The 12,996-nt window shown below is 41.7% G+C and overlaps 1 protein-coding gene across 4 annotated transcripts in view; it reads right to left on the bottom strand.

The window, feature by feature from the left end:
- The window catches only part of NCKAP5 (NCK associated protein 5), a 608,460-nt gene that overhangs the window by 215,226 nt on the left and 380,238 nt on the right, over nt 1–12,996 (bottom strand). For all 4 annotated transcript variants that reach the window (XM_075070259.1, XM_075070261.1, XM_075070260.1 and 1 more), the window contains one exon: nt 9,519–9,609. In XM_075070259.1, coding sequence (XP_074926360.1) covers nt 9,519–9,609 — 91 coding nt within the window. The remainder of the gene's footprint in view (nt 1–9,518; nt 9,610–12,996) is intronic.

Here is a 12,996-nt window from a genome sequence, read left to right as displayed (position 1 = left end):
GCACAGGGCTTGAAGCCCGGTGAACCGGGCATGGGCCCCGGTGCCGGGGGAGGAGAAGGGGCGAACCCCCGATCCTCTTAAACTATATACACTAACTACAACTATACTAACAGTAACTAACAATGAACTAGAGAAAAACTATGTACATGAAAAAACTAAAGAACGAGCAAATCGCTAGGGTAGGTGGAGAAGAGCTAAGCCGCGCTCCACTGTTCCAACGACCGACACGGGCGGTAAGAAGGAACTGAGGAGCGGGCGGGCCGGCAGGGGTATATATTGGATATATTGGGTATATATACCCGGCCCACCGAGTGTTGCTAGTGTAAAAGTTTCTCCGACGAACATGCACGGGGCGCGCGCACACCTAACTGGAATGGATATGAGCAAGCACTCGAAGAAGAATCTTCATTTCAAGTGAGAATTTTGACAAGGCCTAATGGAGTTTAATAATAATAATGCATGCTGTGAGCTGTACCTTATGACTAATCTGCCGAAATGACCAGGTATGACCCGAGCAGATCACCAGTGACTACAGGACTCAGAGTGAGGGTGAAGGAGTCAGGAGTGCAAGCTGGGTTCTTGTCCATCCTCCCAGATGAGGGTAAGAGCCAAGGCAGGGATATGTGTATCCTGTAGATTAATGCATGGCTGTATAGATGGCATCAGTGGGAGGGTTTTGGCTTCCTCAACCATGGGTGGTATTCTGGGAAGGAGGTCCACTGGGAAGAGATGGGGTCCACCTGACCAAGAAAGGGAAGAGTCACCAGCCTATTGAGCCTTTAAACTAGGTTCAAAGGGGGCAGGTGAAAAAAGCTCCCAGGTAAACATAAAAAAGTGACCTTAACAAAGGACTTGATGTTGGGGAGGACATGGAAAATTACAGTGGGGCCATAGGAGCAACAAAAGGGAAAGCGATAAGGGGATCTGCTCAACCTCTGAGAAATCTATATACGAATGCAAGGAATATGGGAATAAATAGGAAGATTTTCGTGTATTGTATTGGTACATAAGATAAATTATGACATTTGGCATCACAGATACCAGGTGGAATTAATCTTATGACTGGGGTATTGGTATTCCTGCCAGGAAGGAGAAACAAGGGAGTAGGTGCGGCATTATACATCAAATTATATTACACACTTCTATTGAGGTCCAGAAGGAGATGAAATCAGACCAGCTGAAAGCCACTAGGTAAAGGGGAAAAAAACAGGAGTGACATCATGCTAAAGATCTTCTATAGATCACCAAATTAGGAGGACTACGTAAATCAGCCATTACTAGAACAAATAAAAGAAATATCCAAAACACAACACCCAGTACCAGTGGGGAGACTTTACCCAGACATTTATTGGAAAAGTAATATGGCAAAACACAAAAATGTCCAATAAGTTATTGGAATGTATTAGGGCCAAGTTTTTGTTTCAGAAAATGGAGGAAGTAACCAGGGAACAGCCATTTTAGACTTGATTCTGACCAACAGGGTGGAACTGCTTGTGAATCTAAAGGTGGAAGGCAATTTGGGTGAAACTGATCATGAAATAATAGATTTCATGTGTGACGTTGCACTTCATATGCTTCATGAAAATATGCTTTGAATGTGAATATAATGTAACTAGAATATACTTTATGCAAAAGGTCTCTTGTAAGGTATCATTACGAAGCTTATAATCTACTCAGTATGTTCATCCTATTTGTATGCATGTATTATTCTTGTATTTGAAGCTAGAAATATGAACTATAACTCTGAGGTCCTATTGTAATTATGCAAAGTGTGGACCATTAATGGTGGTTTAGAATCTTGATGGCTCCTACTGACTAGGACAATTGGTTGCAAATGGTTGATTTACCTGTGAGCCTTCCTGTGTACCTGTAAGCCAGCCCAGGAAGAATGGAGGCTGGGGTCCCACAGGACATGTGATCATGTGACCCAATACTGGAATCCATCTTAATCTGGTACTTTTTCATTTAGGAGGAGGGGTGGGGACCCAGAGAGACAAAAGATTCCCGCTTTGTGCCAAAGCTATAAAAGAGGGTGGAAAAGAACAAAGGGGGCTGCCAGTCATAAGAACACCCCTAATTTCCATCTAAGATGTCTGCTGGAACTAACAAGGACTGTATCGGGGAAAGGATTGGGCTCAGACTAGGAGTCGTATAGTCTGTGAAAGAAGCTTATTGGAACATAGCGTCAGGGTGAGATGTTACCTGCAATCAGTTTCTTAATTTATTAGGCTTAGATTTGCATGATTTTGCTTTGTTTTGCTTGGTGACTTACTTTATTCTGTCTGTTATTACTTGAAACCACTTAAATCCTACTTTTTATACTTAATAAAATCACTTTTGTTTATTAGTAAACCCAGAGTAAGTGATTAATACATGGGGGAGCAAACAGCTGTGCATCTCTCTCTATCGGTGTTATAGAGGGATGACAATTTGTGAGTTTACCCTGCATAAGCTTTACACAGAGTAAAACGGATCTATTTGGGGTTTGGATCCCATTGGAAACTGGGTGTTTGGGTGCTGGAGACAGGTGACCTGCTAAGCACTTTTTGGTTAAAGTCTGCAGCTATGGGGACGTCGACCAGACCTGGGTCTGTGTTGCAGCAGGCTAGTGTTTCTGGCTCATCAAGGCAGGGTTCTGGAGTCCCAAGCGGCAGGGAAAACGGGCTCAGAGATAATTCCAGCACATCAGGTGATGGTCCCAAGGGGGTGTCTGTGACTGAACCCGTAACATCATATTCCAAGGAAAGGAAGGAATGAGAGCAGCAGAATAAGGACAATGGACTTCAAAAAATCAGGCTTTAAAAAACTCAGAAAATTGGTAGGTAAAGCCCCAAGGCAGAAAATTTAAGGGGTAAAGGAGTTCAGGAGAGCTGGCAGACTCTCAGAGTACGGTTGCCAGCCCTCCAGGATTGTCCTGGGGTCATGAAGTAGGGCACAGCAGGGCCCCCTGGGTTCCTGCTTCTGCTAGGTCCACAAAGTCACTCTGACACTGGGTTTAGTAACCACTGGTGCAGTTTATTCATAGCTTTGTTCCCACCAATGTTTTACCATGTACATTTGGCCCTTCACTGTCTGCAGGCAGGTAGACAGGCAGGCGGAAGGAGCTATCTCCCTGCTTCTACTCCCTCCTTGGCTTCCTTCCACTAAGGCTTTTATACAGCCCCAAGCTAACTGGGTGGCAGTCATCTCTGCCTGTTAGGTCAGGTTATCTCCAGCCACCTCTAATTTATTCCCCGAAATGGGAACTGGCATGACAGAGGACTGAATCAGCAACACTGATAGAGAGAGATGCACAGCTGTCTCCCCCCCACCCCAGGTATTAATACATACACGGGATGAATAAGTAAAAAGTGACTTTATTAAATACAGAAAGTAGGATTTAAGTGGTTCCAAGTAGTAACAGACAGATTTGGGTAAAATACATACTATCTGTTCACTAAGTAACTTACCAAGGCCCTGATTCTGCAGACATTTTAAGATGTGGTTAGTCCTACTGAAGTCAGTGGGATTACTTTGTACAAAGTTACTCATATGTGAAAGAGTTTGCATGGCTGGGGCCCAAAGCAGGTGGACATGTAGCTTTTTTAGTCTTTCTATTTCCCATTTGCCTAGTGTGATAAGTTGGATCACAGAAACCCCCTTGGGAACTGCCAGCTGATGTGCCAAGACTACTTCTGCCCCTGCTTTCCCTGCCATCTTAGGACTCCAGCACCCTGTCTTGCTGAGCCAGAAATGTCAGTCTGCTCTAACACAGACCCAGGGTCTGAAGCATGTCCACGTGCCCCAAAGCTGCAGACTTAACCGGAAACAGCCCACAGAAGTGTTCCTGTCTTTATCACTCAGATACCAAACTCCCAATGGGGTCTAATCCCCAAATAAATCCATTTTACTCTGTATAAAGCTTATACAGGGTAAACTCATCAATTGTTTTGCCCTCTAATAACACTGATAGATGTGGTACGCACAGCTGTTTTGCCCCCCCCCAATGGTATTAATACATAACTCTGAGTTAATTACAAAGTAAAAAGTGATTTATTAAATACAGAAAGTAGGATTTAAGTGGTTCCAAGTAGTAACAGACAGAACAAAGTTGAATTACCAAGCAAAAATAAAATTAAAACATCAAATCTAGCCTAATACAGTAATACATTGAGTACAATGATAAAATCTCACCTGAGAGATGTTTCAATAAGTTCTTTCATCAGGACTGGAGTCTTCTAGTGTGGGTAGCCCTTTCCCCTGTATAGCCCTTGTTTTCCAGCTCAGGTGGCAGCTAGGGGATTCCTCATGATGGCTCTTCCTTTTGTTCTGTTCCACCCATTTATATATCTTTTGCAATAAGCGGGATCCTTGTTGCCATCCCCCTTCTCAATGGAAAAGCACCAGGTTTAAAGTGGATTCAGTTCAGGTGACATGATCACATGTCACTGCAAGACTTCATTATCCACTTCCAGCACACACTCAACAGAAGACTTCAGGTAAAACAGAGCCACGCGCAATGCCTGCGTAATGGGAGTCGTCAAGATTCCAAACCACCATTAATGGCCCACACTTCCCATAATTACAATAGACCCTCAGAGTTATATTTCATATTTCTAGGTTCACATACAAGAGTGGTACATTTATACAAATAGGATACTCAGTAGATTATAAGCTTTGTAATGATACCTTACAAGAGACTTTTTGCATGAAGCATATTCCAGTTACACTGGCATATTTTCATAAAATCATATAGAGGCAACGTCACAGTTTCATATAAGTCATGGGAGGTAATTGTCCTACTCTACTCTGCACTGGTGAGCTCTCAGCTGGAATACTGCATCCAATTCTGGGTGCCACACTTTAGAAAAGATGTGGATAAATTGGAGAATCCAGAGGAGAGCAACAAAAATGCTAAAAGGTTTAGAAAACCTGACCTATTGCAGAAGGATTAAAAAAACTGAGCATGTTTAGTCTTGAAAAAAGAAGACTGAGAAGGGACCAGATAACCATCTCCAAATATGTTAAGGACTGTTATAAAGAAGAGCATGATCAATTGTTCTCCATATCCATTGAAAGAAGGACAAAAAGTAATGGGCTTAATCTGCAGCAAGGGAGACTTAGGTTAGATATTAGGAAAAACTTTCCAGCTATGAGGGTAGCTTCTGGAATAGGCTTCAAGGAAGGCTGTGGAATCCCCATCATTGGAGATTTTTAAGAACCCATCGGACAAACACTTGTCATGGATGCTTTAGGGTTACTGGGTCCTGCCTCAGCTCCGGGAGCTGGACTTGATGACTTCTCAAAGTCTCTTCCATTCCTGAGTTTATCTGATTCTATGATCTGAAATTAATTAACAGCAATATTTATTCTGGAGTCAGGCATACTGGTATTGTAATAAATACTCAGTTTTGTATGTTCCTGAACAATCACTGGGTTTGCAAAAAACAAATGTGTCCAATAGTCAATAGATCAAAAGTGTTTAGTGCACAGTGTTTTCAGACTACTCAAATATTAATTTGAACATGCTGCACACAATGAAACTAGCTTACCATAGTGTCAGGGAATATAGGACACAGTATCAATAATTCATGTTAAAGAGCCATTCTAAAAATCTCCCTCAGTCCTATATTTTCTGATTTATTCCAAAACATAGGACTGTATTGTGCAAAAAAAAATCTGGATAACTGATAATTAAACTCAAAAGGTGTGTTCTACTTTAGAAAAATAGTACCAACCGTACTTATGCATTGGAAAACTGCACTCAATAAAGCATTAGGAATTAAAGCTATGTAAATAACTGAATTTTTAGTTTACTACCAATTCCAAAGAATGGGGGCAAAAATAATTTCGAACCAAAATGAAATAATTCAATTAAATTTTGAGCTCTTTCTACATTTAAAAAAATAAATTTGAAGGAAATAAATAGAATTGAAATTAAAAGTCATTTCAAATTTTAGAAATTGAAACTTTTTTTCATAAATGTCTAAATGAAATGTTGCAACTCTTTTGGAATTTTTGTCCCTCCCCTCTCCCCCAACTTAAACAATTTGGCAAAACTGACACAAATTCATAAAACATTTCGGTATCACTAAATCTTCATTATTCTCCAAAGCATGTTTCAAACTAACACTTTTTCCCAGTTTATTTGGAATGTACGGTAAGTGTGAAACTGGCAGACCACATGTCAGCTCATGCTGAAGCCCCAGGCCAATTCACTTGTGCATTAGTACACCTCTAACCTGATATAACGATGTCCTCGGGACCAAAAAATCTTACTGTGTTATAGGTGAAACCGCGTTATATCAAACTTGCTTTGATCCACCGGAGTGCGCAGCCCTGCCCCACCCCTGGAGCACTGCTTTACTGCGTTATATCCAACTTTGTGTTATATTGGGTCACGTTATATTGAGGTACAGGTATATAGATGAAAGTGAGTGTTAAATGTATCAGAGTGTATTTGGTGTTTAAAGTTAATGAAAACTAATGAAAAGTTACTTGCATTGTTTTACTTATATGTATCCTCTTATAATGTAATAGCAAACATTTATATTGTGTATACCCCTGTAACTAAACAACCCATCAAAGGAGAAGAAAGGTTGCAGAATGCAAATGAAGAACTCTAACAGGAAAGAGTTAATTTCAAAGCAAATGGTCATAGTGTGGGATGCTTGCAGGTCAAAAACTCAAAATGAATTCCTTACTGTCTGTCATCACAGGAAAAGCCTATGTAGGTATTGACACTGTCAGCTTGTTTTCTGTGAGAAGCAGCTGTAAATATGGATTCAAGGAAAGATCCTTCATCTCTGGACCATTTGGCTCTTACAGAGAAGTGTACCAGATGCAAAACGGAGACCCCCAGAGACAAACTGGTAGCCTGAAAAGACTTTTGGCAAACTGACAGTTTATTACATCACTGCTGCCACTTAAATTTACAAAGTGTGACTCACCTGTGCATATATTTTACCTGCTTTAAGGTTTCAATAACTCATTTCCTTTTCTTAGCTAACAAAGATTTGGTTAGTTTCCTATAGACCTGGTTGCCAGGCTTGTCTTTGGTGTAAGATCTAGAGTACCAATTGATATGGGGAAAGTGACTGGTCTTTTGGGACCGGGAGCAATCTGATGTGGTGTGATTTTCAGTTTGAGTGACCATTTATCACAAAGTCCAGTTTGTCTGGGTGGCAAGATAAACCGAAGAGTCTAAGGGGTCGGTCTGTGACTCCAAGGTAAGACTGGAGTTCACATTTGTCATTGGCTTGGTGAAATCTTATTATAGAACACTCCACCAGTTTGGAGTGTCTGCCCTGTTTTCTAATAGTCTGCCCAGAGATAGGCACTCACAGTCATGAGCCAGTCCAGACAGTGTGACAGCAAGTACTATGCTATATCATAAAAATGCTTTTCATACTTTTTATCCCAGATTTGGAATTGAGCTGTAGATGGGAAACAATGTTGTCATACTGCACTGAAAGAAGGATGTATATCAAAGTATAAAGTGTAACTGCTAGGGTTTTACTTCCAGATGCTACTCCCAATAGTGAAATATGCTAATATATCAAAAAATGACAGATATTATTTATAATGCCTTGCATATAAGTGAATAAAGTATTTGTAATATAATTCATGAAAAATGTAGCCAATATCTGTTTATGATTTATGTGCAGAATTGGATTTTAATAATATATTTATTATTAGTGAGTATCCAAACACCTTGTGAGTTTTTAGGACAGTAGGTTCTCTGCAAACTATTTGCTATGGTGATGCTTTCAGCTATTGGCTGTTGATTGTTATGACTGGTCACCTAAGTCACATGGTATTGTTTGTTTTCCCTGATTGGATGACAAACACTATATACATAGAGCGGACACTTCTGGCCTAAATAGCAAACATCCACGTTAGTGTGTGAATGTCCTTGCTGGCATATGAATACAGGCATTCAAATGAAAAAAAAGCCATTCCTCAAAATCTGAGCAAACAAAAACTAATTTTTGTGAGAGCTTGCAGAAAAGTGGACAAAAAGGGGTGTGGACATGGCTGAATTGAAAAGCAATTCAAAATAAGTAAAATGTTCAAAAACAATTTTCCTCATTTTTCACTCCCTCTGTTCATCACTGTCATACAATGCAGTAGGCTGGTTATTCTTTCAGTAAAGAAGAAAATGCTTTGAGCACATTTTTTGTATAATAAATAAATGGAACAATAAAATGCATGTTGCAATTATTCAGGACTTCCCATAGAAGAACACCAGTGTTAAATTATTTAAGCTGCAGAAGAGCACTGTGTGAGGTTAGCTACTATTAGTATCCCCAGTTTACAGACAGGGAAACTAAAGCCCAGACAGGTTAACAGAGACATTAAGTGGCTTGTCCAAGATCAGACATGATAGCAGCATCTATCCAAAAATAAAATCCATGACAGTTGTGACTCTTAGTCATGTACCTTAACAACTAAATCACACAATGAATCACCTTAACATTTATTTCCATGCCAGTTACTTGAACATATACATAACCTTAGATTAAGTCTTAAGTGCCTACAATTCTGCAGCCTCTGATCAAGTGTGACTGTTATTTGGCTTTGCATTTTACTCTGTCCTCGTGCTCTGGTTGTAAGAAGGGACATGAAAGTATCTATACAATGTTTTTCACAAGTGCCTCGTTATCTGGAGAACTGCAAAGTAGGTCATGTTTCAATATTTTATTTCTTGTAGGATTGTTAGTAAAGGTATGAATACGCACTGAAGTCTTCTCTGTCTGACCAAGGAAATGCAACTTTTGGAATAACTGGGACTGTCTTTATTAAATAAGTGAATTTTCAGAATGTCAGGGTAAATGAGCAAAATATACCTCAACATCCTCAAGGGAATGTAAAGACCCTCCGTTAGCTCAAATCTCATTCTCTTCTTGGGAAAAGTAAAATTCTAATAAATCATAAACCACAATATAAGCTTCCTTCCTCAGCTTGGTTCTCCCTCAGCTTTTCTCTCCAGAAACAACTCTGTTCTAGCCCCTAGTACTCTTTGTACAGAGGGATGCTCACCTTCCCTATATCCCAGGTTCAAGTGACAAAGCACACCTACTATGCAAGTCAGACAAATTTTTGCAGTTTTATACAAGGTTCTATTACCTCTGAAAATATGGATTGCCGGAACACTGCTGTGACAGTTTTCTGGTAAAATCTTGTGACTTAGGTGCTTTGGAATATTTTACCATAAATTTCATGTTTTAATAAAGCTTAACATTTGGTTCATGCTTCCCTTCTGAAAAGTAGATGCAACAATCAAAATAATAAAGCAAAGAGTTTCTTGGGAAGGAGCAAGAAGATAAAAAAGTAATTATGGAAATGGAAAACCTTAAGCACTAGGGGGAGAATACACAGAGAAAGTAAGGAGGAACCAGGTATGCTGAATTCTTTAATAATAATAGATTACCAGCATTCATAACTCATAAAGATAGAACAAAAATACTTGGACATGGATGTTGGAAATATAGAGCATTGGTTAGATTTTTTAAATATGTAAACAACAGAAAAGCTACCTGATACACCTTCATGATATTAACTGTTCCCTCTCCATTCTGGTCTGGAGATCCTTGATTCTGCAGTAGATTTCTCACCGTTTCCTCCATCCTGGAGAATGAAAATACAAAAACATTTTAAAGGTCAGAAATCTCTGCATGTGGATAAGACATGTAGTGTTAGGGTCATTTAAAGGACAAAATGCATCATTCTACTGGCTATTAGCAAATTAATATTCATAAGATATCCTGGTCTTGGAACTTTCTTCCCTTCTATACTGGAGCCTATGGTTAATACATTTAAAGGGCTTCTTTACCTTTTACATGTGTAGGGTAGCGAGAGCTTCCTTTTTATGTGAGCTACAAAGGGAGTTTAATAAACATCAGACAACATATGCAGCTAGCAGGCATCTTCTTGATGTCAGTGTTGTAGCAGCAGCAGAATAATAAAATTAATGCCATCTAAAAAAATAATTCATAATTTTCCAGAAAAGTGTAATACCACAAGTTCTTTTGAGTACTGTTGCATTTCTAGTCAGCTGTGTATAATGTGGAGAGTTTATCCCCAAAGAAAATTCCTGGCATTGACTCCTTTATTCCCTAGATATGTTCCAGGATAACTGAAATAAAATTTCTTATAGTTTTCCCACTCCATGTATGTTTGGTTCACATTCAAAGAAAACAGTTTCACAACTAGAACTCTGTGAAAATGCATCAGTAGCATTTACAAGTGTGTTGATGACTCGCTTTCTAAAGGATTGAGAAACTGGGCATACCTTACTGCTCTGTTTTTTCCCCTCTTCACTTCAGTCCACCACAATCTGTGGCCCCCAAATTAAAAGTTTAATATGAAAGCAGTAGCAGTGGGAGCAGGATCCTTTATGGTCCTGGTGCAAAAAAGGGTTGAGGTGGGCTGTCCCTCATAATATACCACCAATGTAGTGAAGAGATCCCGATATAGGAGTGGGGAGCAAACTAGTTAACCTTGAAGGTTTTGAGGTGTTTTGTAATGAAGTTAAAGCCAACTTGATTTCCTCCTGGCACTGAGAGTTGAGGATGGGCTGCGCTGCAGCAGGAGTGCCTGAAGAAGTTCTAGGCAACTCAGCCAGAATGTGGAGAGACTAAAGCCTGGTCTACTCTACGCGTTTAAACCGATTTTAGCGGCGTTAAACTGATTTTAGCAGCGTTAATCCGATTAATTCATACAACGAGGCCCTTTATATCGATATAAAGGACTCTTTAAACTGGTTTCTGTACTCCTCCCCCATGAGAGGAGTAGCCTGAAATCGGTATTACCATATCGGATTAGTGTGGCCGCAAATCAACAGTATTGGCCTCCGGGCGGTATCCCACAGTGCACCATTGTGACCGCTCTGGACAGCAATCTGAACTCAGAGGCATTGGCCAGGTAGACAAGAAAAGCCCTGTGAACTTTTGAGACTTTGAATTTCATCTTCCTGTTTGCCCAGCGTGGAGTCTGATCAGCACGGGTGGCGAGCAGTCCAATCCAACAAGGAGTCAGCATCGGCCACAGGAGATACCTGGATCTGATCGGCTGTATGGGTCAGGCAATCTGTTTATCAGATCTCTGTTAAAGAAGAGAAATGCAAAGCATTTGAAAAATCTCCAGCGCTATGAAACAGTAACGTCACAGCACAAGCTGTGTGACAAGCGTAACGGACAGCCAAGAACAACATAGAATGCTCATCAGGAGGGAGGGAGGGGTACTGGAGGACCTACAGTATACCCACGTCAGCAGTCTCTGAAAAATATTTGCATTCCAGGCTTGAGCTCCCATGCTGTGGGTAAACAATTGCTCCGGGGTGGTTCAGGGGTTCCGTTGTTAATTTACCCTTCCCCCTCCCGTGACACCAAACAGGGAAAAAAATCGCTCTTTCTTCGACTTCTTCTTCAGTGTCCATCCCCCCCGCTATCGATCTACTGATGCATGCTAGTGATGTGTGCTCGCAAGCGCCCCACTGAACACCAGCATCCTCTCCCTCCCCCTTCCCCGGATGGCAGATGGTACAGTGCAGAATGAATGGTAGCTGCATCTCATCATCATCCCGTGAGTCTCCCTGCTGGCCTCAGGTGAGGATCAGCCCGGGGGCACCTGGGTAAAAATAGGAATGCACTCTGGTATTCCATCGATGGTAGAATGGCTGGTAACCGTCTTACATCATAAGCAACTGGGGAGCCTGAGTCCATTATCAGCCCCTCTCTTTCAGTCTAAAGAAAAGATCTGTACTGGGCCTGGATATCATAGCGCGGGCATGCTGGGCTCCTCCTCCTCGCACCAGTTAATGTCCTGCCTGGGACTATCATACGCACTGGACGGCTGCTCCCTCCCCCATCTTAACATCTCAACTAAAAGTCACTGTTTTCTTATTCTTCGCACCTTATTCCTTTATTGCATACAGATGAGGGACAGCCCCTGCCACGGTAGCCCAGGAGGGTTGGGAGGCAGCGGAACAAACAGTTGGGGGCTTGTTGCAGAGGCACCCCATAGATGGCAATGTTAGCTCATTTCGCGCAGACTCTCTCACAACAAGGAACCTGGCAGTGCCTCTCTGGTTCCCTGGCTACTGGTCTCCTAGTACAACTTGCACCCCATATTCTAGGCCAGCCTCAGCAACGCACTCACATACTCATCCGTTTAGATAACAAGGAGGAGAATGACTCAGGGACTCATTCCCGCCCGTATTTTTGTCCTATCTCGACGTCCGCCCGGACCTGCGCTCAGCTCCAGGGCACCCATGCTGACAGCAGCGGCTGGTAAGAACGGCCCACAGCACTGATAACCGTCGATCCATCATTGCCAACTTTACAATGGCATGGAAGACAGTACACGAACAACTGATCAACCATACTCTGCTATCCCTCTCCGCACCCCACAGCGCACACACTGAATGCGTGTGTAGCGCTGCAGTACACGCGTCTGTTAGCAACATCCAGTAGATGTACGGTGACAGTAAAAAAATGCTGAATGGACTCCATGGTTGCCGTGCTATGGCGTCTGCCAGGGCAATCCAGGGAAAAAGGCACAAAATGATTGTCTGCCATTGCTTTCACGGAGGAAGGAATGAGTGACGACATTTACCCAGACTCACCCGTGACACTGTTTTTACACCATCATGCATTGGGGTCTCAACCCAGCATTCCAATGGGCGGGTGAGACTGTGGGAACTATGGGATAGCTACGGGATAGCTACTCACAGTGCAAAGCTCCAGAAATTGATGCTAGCCTCAGTACATGGACGCACACCACCGAATTAATGTGCTTAGTGTGGTCACGTGCACTCGACTTTATACAATCTGTTTTACAAAACCGGTTTATGTAAAATCAGAATAATCCGGTAGTGTAGACATACCCTAATTCAGACACAGTTCTATGAATGGGTGCAGTATGTGCTCCCTCCTAGTACAGCAATGCTAGCTACTGTGGAGGGAGGTAGAGTGTGAAGACTGGGATCATGGCTCGTTCTGCTATTGAGGCACA

The sequence above is a fragment of the Chelonoidis abingdonii genome, chromosome 10 (genome assembly GCF_003597395.2).
Source record: "Chelonoidis abingdonii isolate Lonesome George chromosome 10, CheloAbing_2.0, whole genome shotgun sequence".
In the NCBI taxonomy this organism is placed as follows: Eukaryota; Metazoa; Chordata; order Testudines; family Testudinidae; genus Chelonoidis; species Chelonoidis abingdonii.
Note: the sequence above shows the minus strand (reverse complement) of the source record. Positions and strands in the feature narration are given on the sequence as shown.